The sequence below is a fragment of the Neoarius graeffei genome, chromosome 1, assembly GCF_027579695.1.
Source record: "Neoarius graeffei isolate fNeoGra1 chromosome 1, fNeoGra1.pri, whole genome shotgun sequence".
Classification (NCBI taxonomy): Eukaryota; Metazoa; Chordata; class Actinopteri; order Siluriformes; family Ariidae; genus Neoarius; species Neoarius graeffei.
Genome location: NC_083569.1, coordinates 62,711,706 through 62,731,172, shown reverse-complemented (window position 1 = coordinate 62,731,172; position 19,467 = coordinate 62,711,706). Strand labels below are relative to the sequence as shown.

At 41.6% G+C, this 19,467-nt stretch overlaps 1 protein-coding gene across 1 annotated transcript; it reads right to left on the bottom strand.

The window, feature by feature from the left end:
* Positions 1-809: 809 nt before the first annotated feature.
* fam113 (family with sequence similarity 113) lies at positions 810-13,356 on the bottom strand. Its single transcript, XM_060919431.1, has 8 exons — positions 13,269-13,356; positions 13,104-13,183; positions 9,832-10,064; positions 9,505-9,655; positions 9,096-9,339; positions 3,694-3,789; positions 1,073-1,198; positions 810-964 (listed from the first exon to the last, which is right to left on the bottom strand). Exons 1-8 carry the CDS (start codon positions 13,354-13,356, stop codon positions 810-812), a joined length of 1,173 nt encoding a protein of 390 aa, XP_060775414.1.
* Positions 13,357-19,467: the final 6,111 nt, after the last annotated feature.

Here is a 19,467-nt window from a genome sequence, read left to right as displayed (position 1 = left end):
GATACATACGCAGGAGCATTATTGTATGCAACATTTTATTTGCAACTTGAACAAGTGACACAAAAACCAATATAACCCCATACAATATATTTTGACAGGCTCCAAAATGGCCAATATTGTATCCATACAAAGCAGGGTTGAAGGTTATAAAGGCATATAAAATACAAAAATGGAAACATCAAGAAACTGTTAGACAATAACAATGGTGTCCATATAAACTACCACTCATAAAAGCCTGGGAACTCCCACAATGAAGCACAAAAACCAAGTTAAAAAAAAAAAAAAAATTCTGGAAATCCACAATGGCACATTATCCATCCATCCATCCATCCATCCACGCACTATCTATAGGTCGGAGGAGAAGCTGGAGCCAGTCCCAGCTGACTTCAGGTGAGAGGTGGAGTACACCCTGGGCAGGTCCCCAATCTATCAGGGCTAATACAGAGACGAACAACCATTCACACTCGCAATTTAGAGTAGCCAGTTGACCTAATCCACTGTGGAAAATGAAGTACCTGGAGGAAACCCACACGGGCACAAGAACAACATGCAAACTGCACAGAAAGGCCTCAGTTGGCCACAAGGCTCGCACCCTTCTTGCTGCCTGGCAACAGTGCGAACTACTGCACCACTGTGCCGCTCCAATGGCACGTTATCAAAAGCGAAAAAAAAAGGTATGGTTTACATATTTACTTTAAACAAAAGAACAGTTTCTTCCAAAGCAATTTAACATTTGGTTCCATCTTACGAGGATTTTAAAAGAATATCACTGTTTCAACCACCAAACAAAATCACATTACTACTAGCTTTCAGTATCGGTAAGGCTTGTTCGGATTATGCCGAGTGTATGGGTTATACTGGTACTTGGTGTGTTCTTTCTTCATTACGAAGTTATTTCCTCGCCAGGAGGGGGCAGCACGTGCAGTTCTGCCACTACCATCATGGCGATTGTCGTAGTTCCCACCTTGAACCAAAAAAATGAGAAAACTCATGCTGATCAACATAACTTCTCAAACAAAGATGAGCTGAAACACAAAGGAGTGATTGTAAAAGCTACAAATCTGGCTCCTACCACGATCAGTTTTGTTGTTCTCAAAACTGAAGTAACCAGTGCTGAACTCGGAGTGTGTAGGTAATTCATCCTCATAAAAATGGGATCCAAAGCCATCATATTGTACCTGGTGTTGCCAGGTTGGCACTGAAAAGATACGTTAATAAGGTCTGCTCAGGTTTCATTCAAATTACGGTTTAATGTTATTTGACATACAGAGTCAGTCACTGATTTTAGTTAACTCTATCCAACTTTCTTTTATCATATTACTCAGTTATATTTAGTAGTAGGCGATTGACAGTTGCCTGTATAGATGATGTCATTACATCCCATGTAAAAAAGTTATACCTCAGGTCAACACGTGGACCTGCTGCAGAAATTCCACAGAGATTCTTAAAGAACCCGATCATACATCCATCAAGACTGCTTGTAAGCTTCAATTTCTACACAGGCTACACTTCCTGGTCCAATACACAGCACAAGACTGGCTGTTTTTAAGAGAGGACATTTAACAAAAGTATAAAACTTAAAACCAGCTAAAAGACTACCGTACTGCTACAAATATTTTCCTGGCTGGATTATTTGTAACCATTTCATTTTACTGTATATTATTTTGAAACTGCTTAACTATTGTTTGCAAGGACTTCACTGCAGCTCTGTAAGCTGTCCAGGTTTTAGCGTATTAAACTACGTGCTAGCAAAACCAGAGCATCAGCGACGCAGTAGCTCACACAGCCGTACCATGAGTAACCAGACTCGTTTATAATTACAGTGCCTTGCAAAAGTATTCATCCCCCTTGGTGTTTGTCCTGTTTTGTTCCATTACAAGTTGGAATTAAAACTGATTGTTGGGGGGGTGAGCACCATTTGATTTACACAACATGCCTACCACTTTAAAGGTGCAAATTGTTTTTTTTTTTTTTTTATTGTGACACAAACAATAAGCTGAAAAAAACAGAAATCTGGAGTGTGCATAAGTATTCACCCCCTTTCGTATGAAACCCCTAAATAAGAGCTGGTCCAACCAATTCACTTCATAAGTCACATAATTAGTTGATTAAGATCCACCTGTGTGCAATTAAAGTGTCACATGATCTGTCACATGATGTCTGTATAAATCAACCTGTTCTGGAAGGACCCTGACTCTGCAACACTACTAAGCAAGCAACATGAAACCCAAGCAGCCTCCAAACAGGTCAGAGACAAAGTTGTGAAGAAGTATAGATCAGGGTTGGGTTATAAAAAATATCCCAACTTTGAATATCCCAGAGAGCACCATTAAATCCATTATAGCAAAATTGAAAGAATATGGCACCACTACAAACCTGACAAGAGAAGGCCACCCACTAAAACTCACAGGCCGGGCAAGGAGGGCATTAATCAGAGATGCAACAAAAGACACCAAAGATAACACTGAAGGAGCTGCAAACAGCCACAGTGGAGATGGGAGTATCCGTCCATAGGACCACTTTAAGCCGTACGCGCCACAGAGTGGGGCTTTATGGAAGAGTGGCCAGAAAAAAAAAAAAATCATTGCTTTAAAAAAAAATCACGTTTGGAGTTTGCCCAACAGCATGTGGCAGACTCGCCAAACACATGGAAGATGATTCTCTGGTCAAATGAGACTAAAATTGAACTTTTTGGCCATCATGGGAAATGCCATGTGTGGCGCAAACCCAACACCCTGAGAACACCATTCCTACAGTGAAGCATGGTGGTGGCAGCATCATGCTGTGGGGATGTTTTTCATCTGCAGGGACAGGAAAGCTGGTCAGGACTGAAGGAAAGATGGATGGCACTAAATGCAGGGCAATTCTGGAGGAAAACCGGTTTGAGTCTGCCAGAGGTTTGAGACTGGGACAAAGGTTCACGGTCCAGCAGGACAATGACCTTAAACATACTGCTAAAGCTACACTGGAGTGGTTTAACGGGAAACATTTAAATGTCTTGGAATGGCCTAGTGAAAGCCCGGACCTCAATCCAATTGAGAATCTGTGGCATAACTTGAAGATTACTGTACACCAACGCAACCTATCTAACTTGAAGGAGTTGGAGCAGTTTTGCCTTGAGGAATGGACAAAAATCCCAGTGGCTGGATGTGCTAAGCTAATAAAGACATACCCCAAGAGATTTGCAGTTGTAATTGTCACAAAAGGTGGCCCTATAAAGTATTGACTTGGGGGGACTTAAGCACACTCCAGATTTCTGTTTTTTTGTCTTATTGTTTGTGTCACAATTTAAAAATGTGCACCTTAAAGTTGTAGGTATGCTGTATAAATCAAATGGTGCTAACCCCCCAAAAATCCATTTTAATTCCAGCTTGTAATGCAACAAAACAGGACAAACACCAAGGGGGATGAATACTTTTGCAAGGCACTGTATCTCAGTTGTTCTTCATGAGAACAATTAGACCTTCAAAACAAAACAAATCAGAATCAAAATCCATTGAAAACTCAGGGAGAAGCAGTGATTTTTGTGAATTGTAGACGGACGCCACGTGATGGCAATAGCTCATCGCCTACGGCTGGGGAGCTTAAAAAAATTATTAATAAATTGTTCAAGTGCTCTTCAGATAAACCTCCTTGGCACTATACAGTCAGAAAGATAAATAGTAATAAAAAGGGACACATTCAGAATTTTACCTCCATAATGAGCAGAATCTGCCATGGATCCTGATGGTCTGTTGTCACTTTGATTTAGCGTCCGCTTGTAATCCAGCAAGCTCATCTTAGCCTGGTCTACAAAATGAAGATTAATGATAAAAAGAGATGCCAAAAAACAAACAAACAAACAAACAAACCCATATTACAGGGTTAGTCAAAATTATGTTAACACTTTAATGGTAGAAACCATTTATTCACAAAACATACATCATATGTGCAAGATGATTTATAGGACGGTCTCAACCTGTTCACCATCATGTTCAACACACACAACCCAGCGAACAACAGTACCATTTAAAGCCGGGACACACATTTCGCGGGGAACAGATGAGACCACAGTCCTTATTCTGTCCTCGAGGTCACTGAAATCACGAACTTTCCTGCTATACATGCGCTCCTTCATCATACCCCATAACCAGAAATCACAGGGCGTCAAATCAGGAGAGTGTGGAGGCCACGGCAACGGTCCACTGCGACCTATCCATCGACCTGGAAACGTGCGGTCGAGATAAGCACGAACAGTACACCCAAAACGCGCCGGTGCGCCATCCTGTTAGAAATACCCTGCCAATCGGATCTGTAGTGGAAGTTTATCAATGGCGTACTGCTGCACCATCTGTAAGCAGACATCTGACATCACTGTTGAGGTGTCAAAAAGCAGGGCCCAATTATGCCAGCAGCGGTCACGGCGCACCACACAATCAGGAGAAAAAAAAATAATCCATTAGTGTTCACATAATTTTGACCAACCCTGTATATGAGAGAGAAAATATTGCATGGTTGCCCAAAGATATGAAGTTTATCTTGGAGTGGTGAATATATTCACAAGTGAGTGAAGCGAAGAAATAAAATATTTTCAACAACACAAGAAGATAAAGGGCGGCACGGTGGTGTAGTGGTTAGCGCTGTCGCCTCACAGCAAGAAGGTCCTGGGTTCGAGCCCTGGGGCCGGCGAGGGCCTTTCTGTGCGGAGTTTGCATGTTCTCCCCGTGTCCACGTGGGTTTCCTCCGGGTGCTCCGGTTTCCCCCACAGTCCAAAGACATGCAGGTTAGGTTAACTGGTGACTCTAAATTGAGCGTAGGTGTGAATGTGAGTGTGAATGGTTGTCTGTGTCTATGTGTCAGCCCTGTGATGACCTGGCGACTTGTCCAGGGTGTACCCCGCCTTTCACCCGTAGTCAGCTGGGATAGGCTCCAGCTTGCCTGCGACCCTGTAGAAGGATAAAGCGGCTAGAGATAATGAGATGAGACAAGAAGATAAACTTCATATCTTCGCACCACACTGTAATGTCCTCTATATTATATGGACACATCCACCCACACACACGTAAATCAAAAGAATCTTAATTTTGAACTAGTTTGCCATTTTGACAACGTGCATCAGGTCAGCGGGAAATCATCTGCCTTGACATCATTGGAGTGAAATATGTTACTCAGATCTGCAATGTATTTCAGATGAAAAATGCAAGTTTCACAACACGAGAAGATAAACTTCATATGTTCAAGCTAACGTGTGATTTTCTTTTTACTACATAGACACACTCACAAATAAAAGTGCCCAAATTTATCCCAACAATTCATTGATTTCCTCACGAGTGACATATAAAGATTTGTGGCATGGTTTTGGGCCTCCATGTCTCAGATGTAGCTCGTATGAAAAATACGAGTGGTGTATTTCCCAGTGAAACACTCGTGCATATTTTTTATATATATATATATATATATATTTTTTTTTTTTTTTTTAATAATTTCACAATGCTTTACACTAAAACTACTTTTCCTCTTCCAGTACTGTAGCAGGAAAGCCCAGCGAAGCATTCCCACACACAGTATTAGTGTCTGTAGTCATTCATCAGTATGACAAAATGGAAATTGATCTTCCAGTCTCACTAACTGGGACAAACTGCAACTTGTCTTAAGTAGCACAAACGTATGAATTAGTGTCAGTAAATGTTGTACACTTTACACAAACCCTACTTTCGTGCTTAATTTTAGCCGTGTATTCGGGGCTGTGTGGCTCAATTAAACAATCAAACTGTGACATTAGTGAGCTTAGCTAAAGAAATCTCTGACACTGGCTTGTTAGATGTGAAGTCGATATGTTTTTACTGCTTAATGAAATTACAGCCTGCTCTGACGGGGCGGCACGGTGGTGTAGTGGTTAGCGCTGTCGCCTCACAGCAAGAAGGTCCGGGTTCGAGCCCTGTGGCTGGCGAGGGCCTTTCTGTATGGAGTTTGCATGTTCTCCCCGTGGGTTTCCTCCGGGTGCTCCAGTTTCCCCCCACAGTCCAAAGACATGCAGGTTAGGTTAACTGGTGACTCTAAATTGACCGTAGGTGTGAATGTGAATGGTTGTCTGTGTCTATGTGTCAGCCCTGTGATGACCTGGCGACTTGTCCAGGGTGTACCCCGCCTTTTGCCCGTAGTCAGCTGGGATAGGCTCCAGCTTGCCTGCGACCCTGTAGAACAGGATAAAGCGGCTAGAGATAATGAGATGAGATGAGCTTGCTCGGACAATTCTCCAGCCTCTGCTTTCTACACTGGTTAGGACTGCAAAAATACATCACAATAGACAAGCTTGGCTCAAATTAGAATAGCCATGAACATGGTGACATACCGATTCAGTTTTAGGACAATTTTCTTGATATTTAGCATTTATAATCTGATACTCACTCACCATCCACTTTATTCGCTACACCTGCTCATTTATGCAGGAGTCAGTAAATCACGTGGTTGTGACAACAGTGGTGGTAGAAAAGCATCTCAGTGTGTCAAAAAAAATTTGAACCTTGCTGCGAATGAGCTACAGCAGCAGACGATCACATAGCTTCAGGTTCCTGTTCTTGGCTGACAGGACTGGAAGCCAAGAACAGGAACCTGAAGCTATCTTGAATACAGACTCAACCAAATAAGAGGCTTTTGGGAAACCCACTCCTAACACTAAAAGCATCTTCACTAGGAGAGAGAGTGTGTTCATTGTGCTGCTCACTCTACCATTTAACGATTATCTTTGTGCTGCGATGCTTTTGGGAAACCCAACCCTGGACAGTTAAAGATTAGAGAAAGGAAAAGAAGAAGAAGAAAATAAAATCAAATCAGTCTCCAACTGCCCAGTTACAGTGGTGCTTGAAAGTTTGTGAACCCTTTAGGATTTTCTACATTTTTGCATAAATGTGACCTAAAACATCATCAGATTTTCACACAAGTCCTAAAAGTAGATAAAGAGAACCCAGTTAAACAAATGAGGCAAACATATTATACTTGATCATTTATTTATTGAGCAAAATGATCCAATATTACATATCTGTGAGTGGCAAAAGTATGTGAACCTCTAGGATTAGCAGTTAATTTGAAGGTGAAATTAGAGTCAGGTGTTTTCAATCAATGGGATGACAATCAGGTGTGAGTGGGCACCCTGTTTTATTTAAAGAACAGGGATCTATCAAAGTCTGATCTTCACAACACATGTTTGTGGAAGTGTATCATGGCACGAACAAAGGAGATTTCTGAGGACCTCAGAAAAAGCGGTGTTGATGCTCATCAGGCTGGAAAAGGTTGCAAAACCATCTCTAAAGAGTTTGGACTCCACCAATCCACAGTCAGACAGACTGTGTACAAATGGAGGAAATTCAAGACCATTGTTACCCTCCCCAGGAGTGGTCGACCAACAAAGATCACTCCAAGAGCAAGGCATGTAATAGTCAGCGAGGTCACAAAGGACCCCAGGGTAACTTCTAAGCAACTGAAGGCCTCGCTCACATTGGCTAATGTTAATGTTCATGAGTCCACCATCAGGAGAACACTGAACAACAAGGTTGTGCATGGCAGGGTTGCAAGGAGAAAGCCACTGCTCTCCAAAAAGAACATTGCTGCTCATCTGCAGTTTGCTAAAGATCACATGGACAAGCCAGAAGGCTATAGGAAAAATGTTTTGTGGACGGATGTGGACCAAAATAGAACTTTTTGGTTTAAATGAGAAGCGTTATGTTTGGAGAAAGGAAAACACTGCGTTCCAGCATAAGAACCTTATCCCATCTGTGAAACATGGTGGTAGTAGCATCATGGTTTGGGCCTGTTTTGCTGCATCTGGGCCAGGACGGCTTGCCATCATTGATGGAACAATAAATTCTGAATTATACCAGCGAATTCTAAAGGAAAATGCCAGGACATCTGTCCATGAACTGAATCTCAAGAGAAGGTGGGTCATGCAGCAAGACAACGACCCTAAGCACACAAGTCGTTCTACCAAAGAATGGTTAAAGAAGAATAAAGTTAATGTTTGGAATGGCCAAGTCAGTCCTGACCTTAATCCAATCAAAATGTTGTGGAAGGACCTGAAGCGAGCAGTTCATGTGAGGAAACCCACCAACATCCCAGAGTTGAAGCTGTTCTGTACGGAGGAACGGGCTAAAATTCCTCCAAGCCGGTGTGCAGGACTGATCAACAGTTACCGCAAACATTTAGCTGCAGTTATTGCTGCACAAGGGGGTCACACCAGATACTGAAAGCAAAGGTTCACATACTTTTGCCACTCACAGACATGTAATATTGGATCATTTTGCTCAATAAATAAATAAAATGACCAAGTATAATATTTTTGTCACATTTGTTTAACTGGGTTCTCTTTACTTTTAGGACTTGTGTGAAAATCTGATGATGTTTTAGGTCATATTTATGCAGAAATATAGAAAATTCTAAAGGGTTCACAAACTTTCAAGCACCACTGTAGGGCGAGTCTGTGCACATGATAGCCTGAGATTCTTGTTCTAGGCTGACAGGAGTGGAACCTGATGTGGTCTTTTGCTGTTGTAGCCCATCCACCCTAAGGTTTGATAAGCTGTGCATTTTGAGATGCTTTTCTGCTCACCATAGTTGTAAAGATTGGAATTGCTCTTCTCCTCTGAGCTCTCTCATCAGCAAGGTGTTTCAGCCTGCAGGCTCATGGGATTTTTTTTTTTTTTTGCATCATTCTGTGTAAACTCTACAGACTTGCGTGTGAAAAATCCCAGGAGACCAGCAGTTTCTGAAACATACAAACCAGCCCATCTGGCATCAACCCTCACGGTTACAAAAAGTCACATCCTATTCTGTCCCATTCTTATGTTTGAACTGAACATTAACTGAAGTTCTTGACCTTTATCTGCATGATTTTACACCCCGTGCTACTGCCACGTAATTGGCTAATTGGATAACTGCATAAATGAGCAGGTATTCCTATTACAGTAACTGGTGAGTGTTTTATACAACAAATGAAAATGCAGTTTTCTGTTTATTTAAAGTACAACAAACCCGCTTCCTTCCCAAATAAGTAAATTAGCTGTGGTTTCAACAGGAACACGAAATCATTCACAAAAAGAGACCTAGAGTCTTGTTTAACTTACCCGGGGCTACAGGATTGGGCAGCTCAACACCCCAGGCCTCAGCAGTGTGAGCCAGCAGCAAGCTTGTGATCTGACGATGAGCCAAAGCATTCCAGTGAACCCCATCATTCATGCGGTGCTGGAGGCTAAACCGGAAGAGAAAGTGAAGGTCTAGGACGTCCAGCCCATGTGTATCTGCCAGCACTGCACCATAGAAGTTTGCCTCAACCACATCATAGCGAAGAGTCGGGCCCATGTCCTGAATCTGCATCATAGGAGAATCTTGAGATCACTGCTAATCCTAATGAATCGGCTACACAGACACAGACTCTAAGGACTAATTAACTTTAACAACACTTCTTTGCTGCCAAAATCCAGAGAAACTACAGTTTAGGAGTCCTCTAGCTCAAATTAATAAAAACTGACCCACCTCTGGTACCAGAAAACCTCCAATGATCTTTTTGCCCAAAGGCATGGTCATGTTCCACACCACAAGGCTTTCCTCTGGCAGAACAGCCTTCAGATGCACAAAAAATTTATTGAGGTTCTCCTTGTACTCTGGGCCCCACTTACGGTTGTATCTGAGCAGCAAAACAGAGCAAAGGTTTAACATGCACACAATCCGGAGATGATTATACCTCCCAGTCATGTGGAGTGGCTATACTCTATTGAGAAAATCTCTTTTCCTTTCTTTTTGAGCTTTAGAGCAATATAAATGTCTAGGTTTAGAGGATAAACATCACTTTTACACTCTTACCTTGATACATCCCAAACACAGGAGTTGACTATAACCACATCTGGCTTCAGCTCACGTTTAAAGTCAGCAAGGATGCTTTCCATGTAGCGAGAGAAGACCCGTGTGATGAAGTAGAACCGGACGAGGTGATGGTCCGTGCGATACTGGCGAACCTCTCGGTACTCTGTACCATTGTTCATCTGACCGAGTCTTCCACCCTCTACTAAACAGTCTCCTTCAAAGGACAGCTCTCCCTGACGAGAGAGGTGAGAAGCATATGACTATTATTGACATTTAGTCATTTGGCAAATTCACTTATTCAGAGCAATGTACACTTTACAGTTATACACTAAGACTTCTCCAATTTAAAGCGATACTACCTTTCAGATATTTCATGTTTTAGTCATAAAACGAATTTTCCCTGACACCCAATTATTTTTGTTTAGTGGACCGAAAGCTACCAAATTTGAAATCACAGACTTCCAATTTTATTAGTTTTGTAAAAATAGAACAATTAATTAATTTAGGGCCCCATGGCTTGAAATTCTCTGCTATGTTTTCCTTCTTTACCGTGACCCAATTCATGATACTATGTCATGCATCACGTGGTGAGCTTTCCCCGTTCACGCAAGGCATTGTGGGATACAAATTTGAAACAGGAGAGAACAATGGAGGATGTGTGTGTGTGAATGAAACATGAAAGACTGACTACAGTAACAGAAAGCAAGAAGAAAAGACGTTATGTTGCGAAGGAAAAGAAACGCAGGACCAAACTAATAAATATTGGCGGTCAGCAAGCGCCTCAGTGTGATCAGCTGTTCGTTTAACAACAGAATGATGTAACCGTCAGTGCACGGTCAAAGGTAAACCTGCGCATGCGCACATGGACTTCCTCTGTCTGCTTGACTGCATGAAGCGAGCGATTTCATGCACGTTATTTGCTCAGGAATCCCCTCAAATTAAATAACTTCCCAGCCACAGAATGGTCTGATATTTTGCGAGATATTACAGAAATAAACGTACATCATAATGACCACATTTAAGAGGGAACTAAATTTTACTGATTTTATGAAATCGAAATTTTACGAAATCATCTGCTTTAAGAAACAGATGTCCCAGAATCTTATCAACTATAGAAAAGTTAAAGGGTGTATTTGACAGTTCTATTAAACATAAACATGAATGGAACAGAGAAAACAATGGTGTGGCCTTCATCCAAGAGTTCTGTCTCGCAATTCTTTACAAAACAAATGAAAATGAAGTACAATGCAAAGTTTATCAGGTAAAGCTGATGTTTCTTAAGTGACAGAAATGCTCATTCCTATGAAGACTGATTCTGAACAAGACATTTCCACATCCATGCACTGGCACTAATTAATCACGCCCCATTGTGCCAAACAAGACCACTCATCCAATGATTCATCAACTAATTCACTTTCATGAAATCTACACTATGATTAAAAAGTACTGCATGTAGAAACCTGACCATCACACATACCGTATATGTGGGTCTTCTCCAAAACTGTTGCCAGAACCTTGGAAACACTCAATTGCATAGGAGGGCTTTGTATGCTGTGGATTTAAGATTTCCATTCAGTGGAACAAACTGGCCCAAACATATTACAGCATGATAATGCCCCGGTCACAAAGCAGGCTCCATAAAGACATGGCTTGCCAAGGTTGGAGTGGATGAAGTCTAGTGGCCTGCACAGAATACCTTTGGGATAAATCGGGATACAGACTGCACCCCAGGCCTTTTCTCTAAACATCAGTTGTCTTCTTCTTTTGGCTGCTCCCGATTAGGGGTCACCACAGCGGATCTTTCGTCTCCATTGCTCCCTGTCTTCCGCATCTTTCTCTACCACACCTGCCACTTTCATGTCCTCTCTCACCACATCCATGTAGCTCCTCTTTGGCCTTCCTCGTTTTCGTTTGCCTGGTAGCTCCATCCTCAACATTCTCCTTCCAACATGCTCTGCATCTCTTCTCAGGATGTGCCCATACCATCTCAGTCTCAGCTCTCTTAGCTTCATTCCCAAGCTCTCCACATGTGCTGTCCCTCTGATCTGCTCGTTCCTTATCCTGTCCAACCTCAACATCCTCAACTCCGCCACCTCCAACTTCGCCTCCTGTCTCTTCGTTAAGGGTACGATCTCCAATCCAGACGTCACAGCTGGTCTCACTGCTGTCTTATACATCTTACCTTTCACTTTTGCAGGGACTTTCCTATCACAAATGACTCCCGAAATCCTTCTCCAACTGCTCCACCCGGCCTGCACTCTCTTTCTCACCTCACTATCGCAGCCCCCATTTTCCTGCACAGTTGACCCCTTTTCTCTAAACATCAGTCTCTCATCTCATCTCATTATCTCTAGCTGCTTTATCCTTCTACAGGGTCGCAGGCAAGCTGGAGCCTATCCCAGCTGACTACGGGCGAAAGGCAGGGTACACCCTGGACAAGTCGCCAGGTCATCACAGGGCTGACACATAGAACATAGACACAGACAACCATTCACACTCACATTCACACCTACGGTCAATTTAGAGTCACCAGTTAACCTAACCTGCATGTCTTTGGACTGTGGGGGAAACCGGAGCACCCGGAGGAAACCCACGCGGACACGGGGAGAACATGCAAACTCCACACAGAAAGGCCCTTATTGACTGCTGGGCTCGAACCCAGGACCTTCTTGCTGCGAGGCGACAGCGCTAACCACTACACCACCGTGCCGCCCCTAAACATCAGTACTTGACCTTATTATGGAATGAGTACAAATCCCAATGAAAATCTCATGAAAAGTCATTACAGCAGCAAATCCGGAATGGGAGATGTTTTATAAGTCATGAAGTGTATATATTTTTATAGGTGTATTAATGTAGTTTGGATTTTGGGGTAGTTAAAAAGGGGTGGGAAATTAAAAAAAAAGTATTGTACTTCTTCCCACTCCTTTTTCGAACAATGTGCAGTGTTTTGTAATGTCTTAGCTCTTTATGTTATTTTATTTTATTTTTTTTTTAATTTCTCGTTTTCTTTCTTTTGTATGTACAAATAGTTACATATTTTTTTTATACATGTTCGAAATAAAAATAAATTCATTCATTCATTCATTCATTCATTCATAAACTTAAGTGTGATGGTCAGGTGTCTACAAACTCTTGGTGTATTTGAAAACCTATAGCAAAGTTAAATAAAGCCCTAAGTTTTAGGTCTCCATGAAAAACTAATCAAGAGTTAACCTACAGGCATCCAACCAAAGATGGCAATAATACTTAAAAAGAAATATATATCATACCTTGCTTCTGAGTTGAGATAACGACAGATAAGACTCTCTTTGCAAAAGCAACACCAAGTCTTTGTACACAGACCTCTGAACTAGAGGGGAAAAAACACATCAATAACCAGCAGCTACATGCTATGAAATCATCCCAGTGGTTCAATATTCATGATTAACACTGACTTGAATCACCAAGCACAACAACAAATTTGTTATGGAGAAGTTGACGAGCTTGACGATGAGTTACAGCCCTCATACTGACCTCTCGCATCCTTACAGCTAATTTAAATAAAGCTGTAAAGCAAAAATAATTATAGCTAGTTATGTAACTAAACCAAACCAAACCAGTCAAGATGTCTGTGGTGGAAAACGTTATCTGTAAAGTTTTGCCAGTTAAAGAGACCTCCTCTCAGTTTTAATTGCTGTAGCTGCTCCTCTCCAGGGAGAATTAGTCACAACCCAGATTTAAATCAGATTGTTTCAAATCCCAATTTCCTCCACCAGGGGGCGCTGTTTATTCTAGGTCAGATGAATCTGAACACTAGGGTGGTCCCAAAAAATTTTTTTTAGGATTTTGTTACGACCACCTTACCTTTTTTTTTTACATTGCCTAAAAGAAGTTCTCATCTCATCTCATTATCTCTAGCCGCTTTATCCTGTTCTACAGGGTCGCAGGCAAGCTGGAGCCTATCCCAGCTGACTACGGGTGAAAGGCGGGGTACACCCTGGACAAGTCGCCAGGTCATCACAGGGCTGACACATAGACAACCATTCACACTCACATTCACACCTACGGTCAATTTAGAGTCACCAGTTAACCTAACCTGCATGTCTTTGGACTGTGGGGGAAACCGGAGCACCAGGAGGAAACCCACACGGACATGGGGAGAACATGCAAACTCCGCACAGAAAGGCCCTCGCCGGCCACGGGGCTCGAACCCGGACCTTCTTGCTGTGAGGCAACAGCGCTAACCACTACACCACCGTGCCACCCTGGCTTATTAACTGTTTCATATTAATACAAACAATACAGTAATATAACTTCCTGTGTTCAAAGTAACAATAGCTATTACTTGTCTGTGATTTTCTAAACCCTTCGGTATTCTGGTATCTTGTGGAGATAAAAGAACACACTAAGGACTTCCCTAGCAGAAGAAAGCTTTCTCCCAGACAGTTCCTTGGAAGTGGGACCAATTAACCAAACATAATTGTCCTTTCTGGTTTTGTGCTTTGCACCACCGGTACTACTTGTATTACTGTTGCTAGCCATCCGAAAAACATAGAAAGAAAAACATTCACAACTTCATCAGCATATTACGATCAGTGCTCATTGTTTAAGAAGCCCTTAGTGCATGAAAGTTAACCTTCTATCAGTCTATAAACTCTTCCTGCCTCTTCTTTTTCATAGAAGTGGCGTATTCCCTCTAGAACTGTGACTTTTGGGGGGTTTGAGATCTTCTCTGCAACAGTCTACGCACCAACTAATGTTAATGGCTTAACCCGATTTGCAACCTCGTGTGGCGCCTCTAAATATTAACCAATTTTTCTGAAATTTTGCTTGTTGCCTTCTTTTAGCCTATGTAAAAAAAATAGTAGGGTGGTCGGAATGTTTTGGTAAAAAAAAATTTTTCCCATACATTTCAGGACCACCCTACTGAACATGGAATCTGTGTTTTCATCAGGGCTGAAATTAAATAGCTAAAATGGCAATTATAAAATATAAACACATGAAAAATCACACGAAACAGAGCCTTAATATTACTTTCTTATTCTTTAAGCACAGAGCATGTAAATGCACATAACGTCCTTTTGTATAAAAACAATATAAAATACGATACTACAACCCCGATTCCAAAAAAGTTGTGACAAAGTACAAATTGTAAATAAAAACGGAATGCAATAATTTACAAATCTCAAAAACTGATATTGTATTCACAATAGAACATAGACAACATATCAAACGTCGAAAGTGAGACATTTTGAAATTTCATGCCAAATATTGGCTCATTTGAAATTTCATGACAGCAACACGTCTCAAAAAAGTTGGGACAGGGGCAATAAGAGGCTGGAAAAGTTAAAGGTACAAAAAAGGAACAGCTGGAGGACCAAATTGCAACTCATTAGGTCAATTGGCAATAGGTCATTAACATGACTGGGTATAAAAAGAGCATCTTGGAGTGGCAGCGGCTCTCAGAAGTAAAGATGGGAAGAGGATCACCAACCCCCCTAATTCTGCGCCGGCAAATAGTGGAGCAATATCAGAAAGGAGTTCGACAGTGTAAAATTGCAAAGAGTTTGAACATATCATCATCTACAGTGCATAATATCATCAAAAGATTCAGAGAATCTGGAAGAATCTCTGTGCGTAAGGGTCAAGGCCGGAAAACCATACTGGGTGCCCGTGATCTTCGGGCCCTTAGGCGGCACTGCATCACATACAGGCATGCTTCTGTATTGGAAATCACAAAATGGGCTTAGGAATATTTCCAGAGAACATTATCTGTGAATACAATTCACCGTGCCATCCGCCGTTGCCAGCTAAAACTCTATAGTTCAAAGAAGAAGCCGTATCTAAACACGATCCAGAAGCGCAGACGTCTTCTCTGGGCCAAGGCTCATTTAAAATGGATTGTGGCAAAGTGGAAAACTGTTCTGTGGTCAGACGAATCAAAATTTGAAGTTCTTTATGGAAATCAGGGACGCCGTGTCATTCGGACTAAAGAGGAGAAGGACGACCCAAGTTGTTATCAGCGCTCAGTTCAGAAGCCTGCATCTCTGATGGTATGGGGTTGCATTAGTGCGTGTGGCATGGGCAGCTTACACTTCTGGAAAGACACCATCAATGCTGAAAGGTATATCCAGGTTCTAGAGCAACATATGCTCCCATCCAGGCGACGTCTCTTTCAAGGAAGACCTTGCATTTTCCAACATGACAATGCCAAACCACATACTGCATCAATTACAGCATCATGGCTGCGTAGAAGAAGGGTCCGGGTACTGAACTGGCCAGCCTGCAGTCCAGATCTTTCACCCATAGAAAACATTTGGCGCATCATAAAACGGAAGATACGACAAAAAAGACCTAAGACAGTTGAGCAACTAGAATCCTACATTAGACAAGAATGGGTTAACATTCCTATCCTTAAACTTGAGCAACTTGTCTCCTCAGTCCCCAGACGTTTACAGGCTGTTGTAAAGAGAAAAGGGGATGTCTCACAGTGGTAAACATGGCCTTGTCCCAACTTTTTTGAGATGTGTTGTTGTCATGAAATTTAAAATCACCTAATTTTTCTCTTTAAATGATACATTTTCTCAGTTTAAACATTTGATATGTCATCTATGTTCTATTCTGAATAAAATATGGAATTTTGAAACTTCCACATCATTGCATTCCGTTTTTATTTACAATTTGTACTTTGTCCCAACTTTTTTGGAATCGGGGCTGTACAACACACACTAACATGCCAACTATTATTAAATTTATTTCCAGTGCAGCTATTCACATAGAACAGACATTGGTATTAATGCAATAAAACTACACAAAAAAAGTAATCGTAACATTCCAAACCATAAAAACTTTATGTGCAATAAAGTGGAAAAAAGTGAGAACAAAGTACTGAAGAGGTTCAAAGTTTCTTTATTTGTACCATACCGTAGTATTGGTAAATTCGTTGTGCAGGCAGGAATTCAGCGATCCCAGTATAAAATACACTACTACGTAAAATACATTGTGACAGACAAGACAACAATACACACATCCTAACAAATACAATCATTAAAGTATAGTCTTTAAAAAGTGCTTCATCATCAATTGTTCAGTATGAACAAGATTGTTCACCTCTGGGCCTTACTGTTCAGCAGTACAATTGCTGTTGGTACAAAGCTCTTTCTGTACCGTTTTGTCCTTCCCTTAGGAACCCCAAAACGACGACCAGAGCAACGGAGCTGGAACTCACCATGCAAAAGGCGTGAGCCATCTTTGAGAATACAGGTAGCTTTATGTTGCAACTGTGTGTCATAAAGAGAAGACATGGTGAGTTGAGGCTTCCCAATTAGCCACCCAGCCCATTCAATGATTTGGTTCAGGGAGTTTTTGTCCTGTAGTGATAGATTACCAAACCAAGACACCAAGGCAAAAGATAACAGTGACTCAATAAAAGCACGATAAAATAGGGTCAGTATAGTTTTGTCAATGTTAAAACGGAACAATTTCCAAAGATAAAACAGCCGCTGATGTCCCTTCTTGCATACTGCTTCGCAGTTCTTGTTTAAAGTCAATTTGTCATCAATGACAATCCCAGGATACTTGTAATTATCCATACGTTCAACAGATTGGCCCTTAATGACTGTGGGATCATGGTTTGGAGCCTGAGTTCTGAAATCAATAATCATGTCCTTTGTTTTGGAATGTATTAAGCACCAAAAAAGAAAGATCGCACCACCTGATAAAATCCTCCAATACTGGACCATGGCTGGATTCATTATTGTGCACCAAACTTACAATAACGGTATCGTCTGCAAATTTTAAAATGTGCCTGTTTTCATACACTCTTGCACATATCTGTATAAAGGATAAAAAGTAAGGGAGAGAGAACACATCCCTGAGGTGAGCCAGTAGAGGAACACAGTGACTCAGATAAAATGCCATTCACTTTGACTCTCTGTGTTCTATCTGTTAAAAAATCTAAAATCCAAACCACCAGATTATGGCTAAGCTGAAACTGCTCAACAAGCCTCATGGCTAAAATGTGAGGTTGTATGGAGTTAAAAGCCGATGAAAAATTAAAAAGAAGACAGTAAGAAACAGGGTGGCACGGTGGTGTAGTGGTTAGCACTGTCGCTTCACAGCAAGAAGGTCCAGGTTCGAGCCCCGTGGCCGGCGAGGGCCTTTCTGTGCGGAGTTTGCATGTTCTCCCCGTGTCCGCGTGGGTTTCCTGTGGGTGCTCCGGTTTCCCCCACAGTCCAAAGACATGCAGGTTAGGTTAACTGGTGACTCTAAATTGACCGTAGGTGTGAATGTGAATGGTTGTGTGTCAGCCCTGTGATGATCTGGCAACTTGTCCAGGGTGTACCCCGCTTCTCGCCCATAGTCAGCTGGGATAGGCTCCAGCTTGCCTGCGACCCTGTACAGGATAAGCAGCTACAGATAATGGATGGAAATATTTGATGGTAAGGACGTATCTTTTTATTTTTCAGGAATTATTATAGCATTTTTCACAAATTGCTGCTGTCATTTTGCTGGTTTGTTTACATTCTAAGTTGAAATTATTTTGTCGGAAGTTTTGTATAAAGTTTTTATTTATCGCATTTGCAAAAAGTAAAAATGCTCCGTTTCTCAAAATCCAGTGAATGTGGATAAAATAAAACAGTTATTCCACTCAATCTCGCTGTACATAGCTTCTAGCCAACTTGGTGCTATGCGCCTCATCAGCTGTCAGCCCATATACGACTCGATTTCGTGGAATAACTGTTATTTATTTTTTTCGCGGTCCAAATCCTGCGCTCTGATTGGCTGGCGAGCGGGTCCGTATCCTATGGTACGGACCCCAGTTACGGACCTCTGGTGACTCGCTCGTTCACAACAACAAACATAGTAGAATTTTTTGTCAACATTTATCTTTTTTTTTTAAATAAGATTTATTTATAAGATTATCAAAAATCTTATAAATTTTTGCCAGCATTTCTCAGGAGAATAGCATTAATTTTACAGCATGGATAGCGATAACGACAGTGTTCACAGCGAAAGCGAGTTTTACTACCCTGAGGAAGAAGAAATACAAGAAAACATTTCAGGAGAAGGCTAAAACCTGTCATTTGCTAACACCGAGCAAAAACATGGCTGAATCCTGAATGACTCCTATTTGTATAAATAGGAGACAAAATAGGCGGCAAAACGTAGTTTTTTTTCCTGCCATGGAAGTGCACTTATATACCGAGGAGGAAGCCATTTGCAATACAGCCGTGAATGAGGATTCAAAATGGCGGCTCGGCTCGGTTTTCCCTTTCGGGCACTCTCGTTTTCTGTTAGAATTTGGGAAAGAAAAAAATAAATATATTATTTACCAGCTTAAGGTCGGTCCGTATGGTGAAATACCGTGACCTCGGCCTTGAATACTGACCCTGGCCCAGAGGGTCTTGGTCAGTACTTTCAAGACCTTGGTCATGGTATTTCACAATACGGACCTCCCAGCTGGTAAATATTAACATATATTTATTTTTTTCGCGGTGCGGTTTACATCAAATCCTGCGCTCTGATTGGCTGGTGAGCGGGTCCATATCCTATGATACAGACCCCGGTTACGGACCTCTGGCAACTCACTCGTTCACAACAACAACAAACATAATAGCAATTTTTGTCAACATTTATCTTTTTTTAAATAAG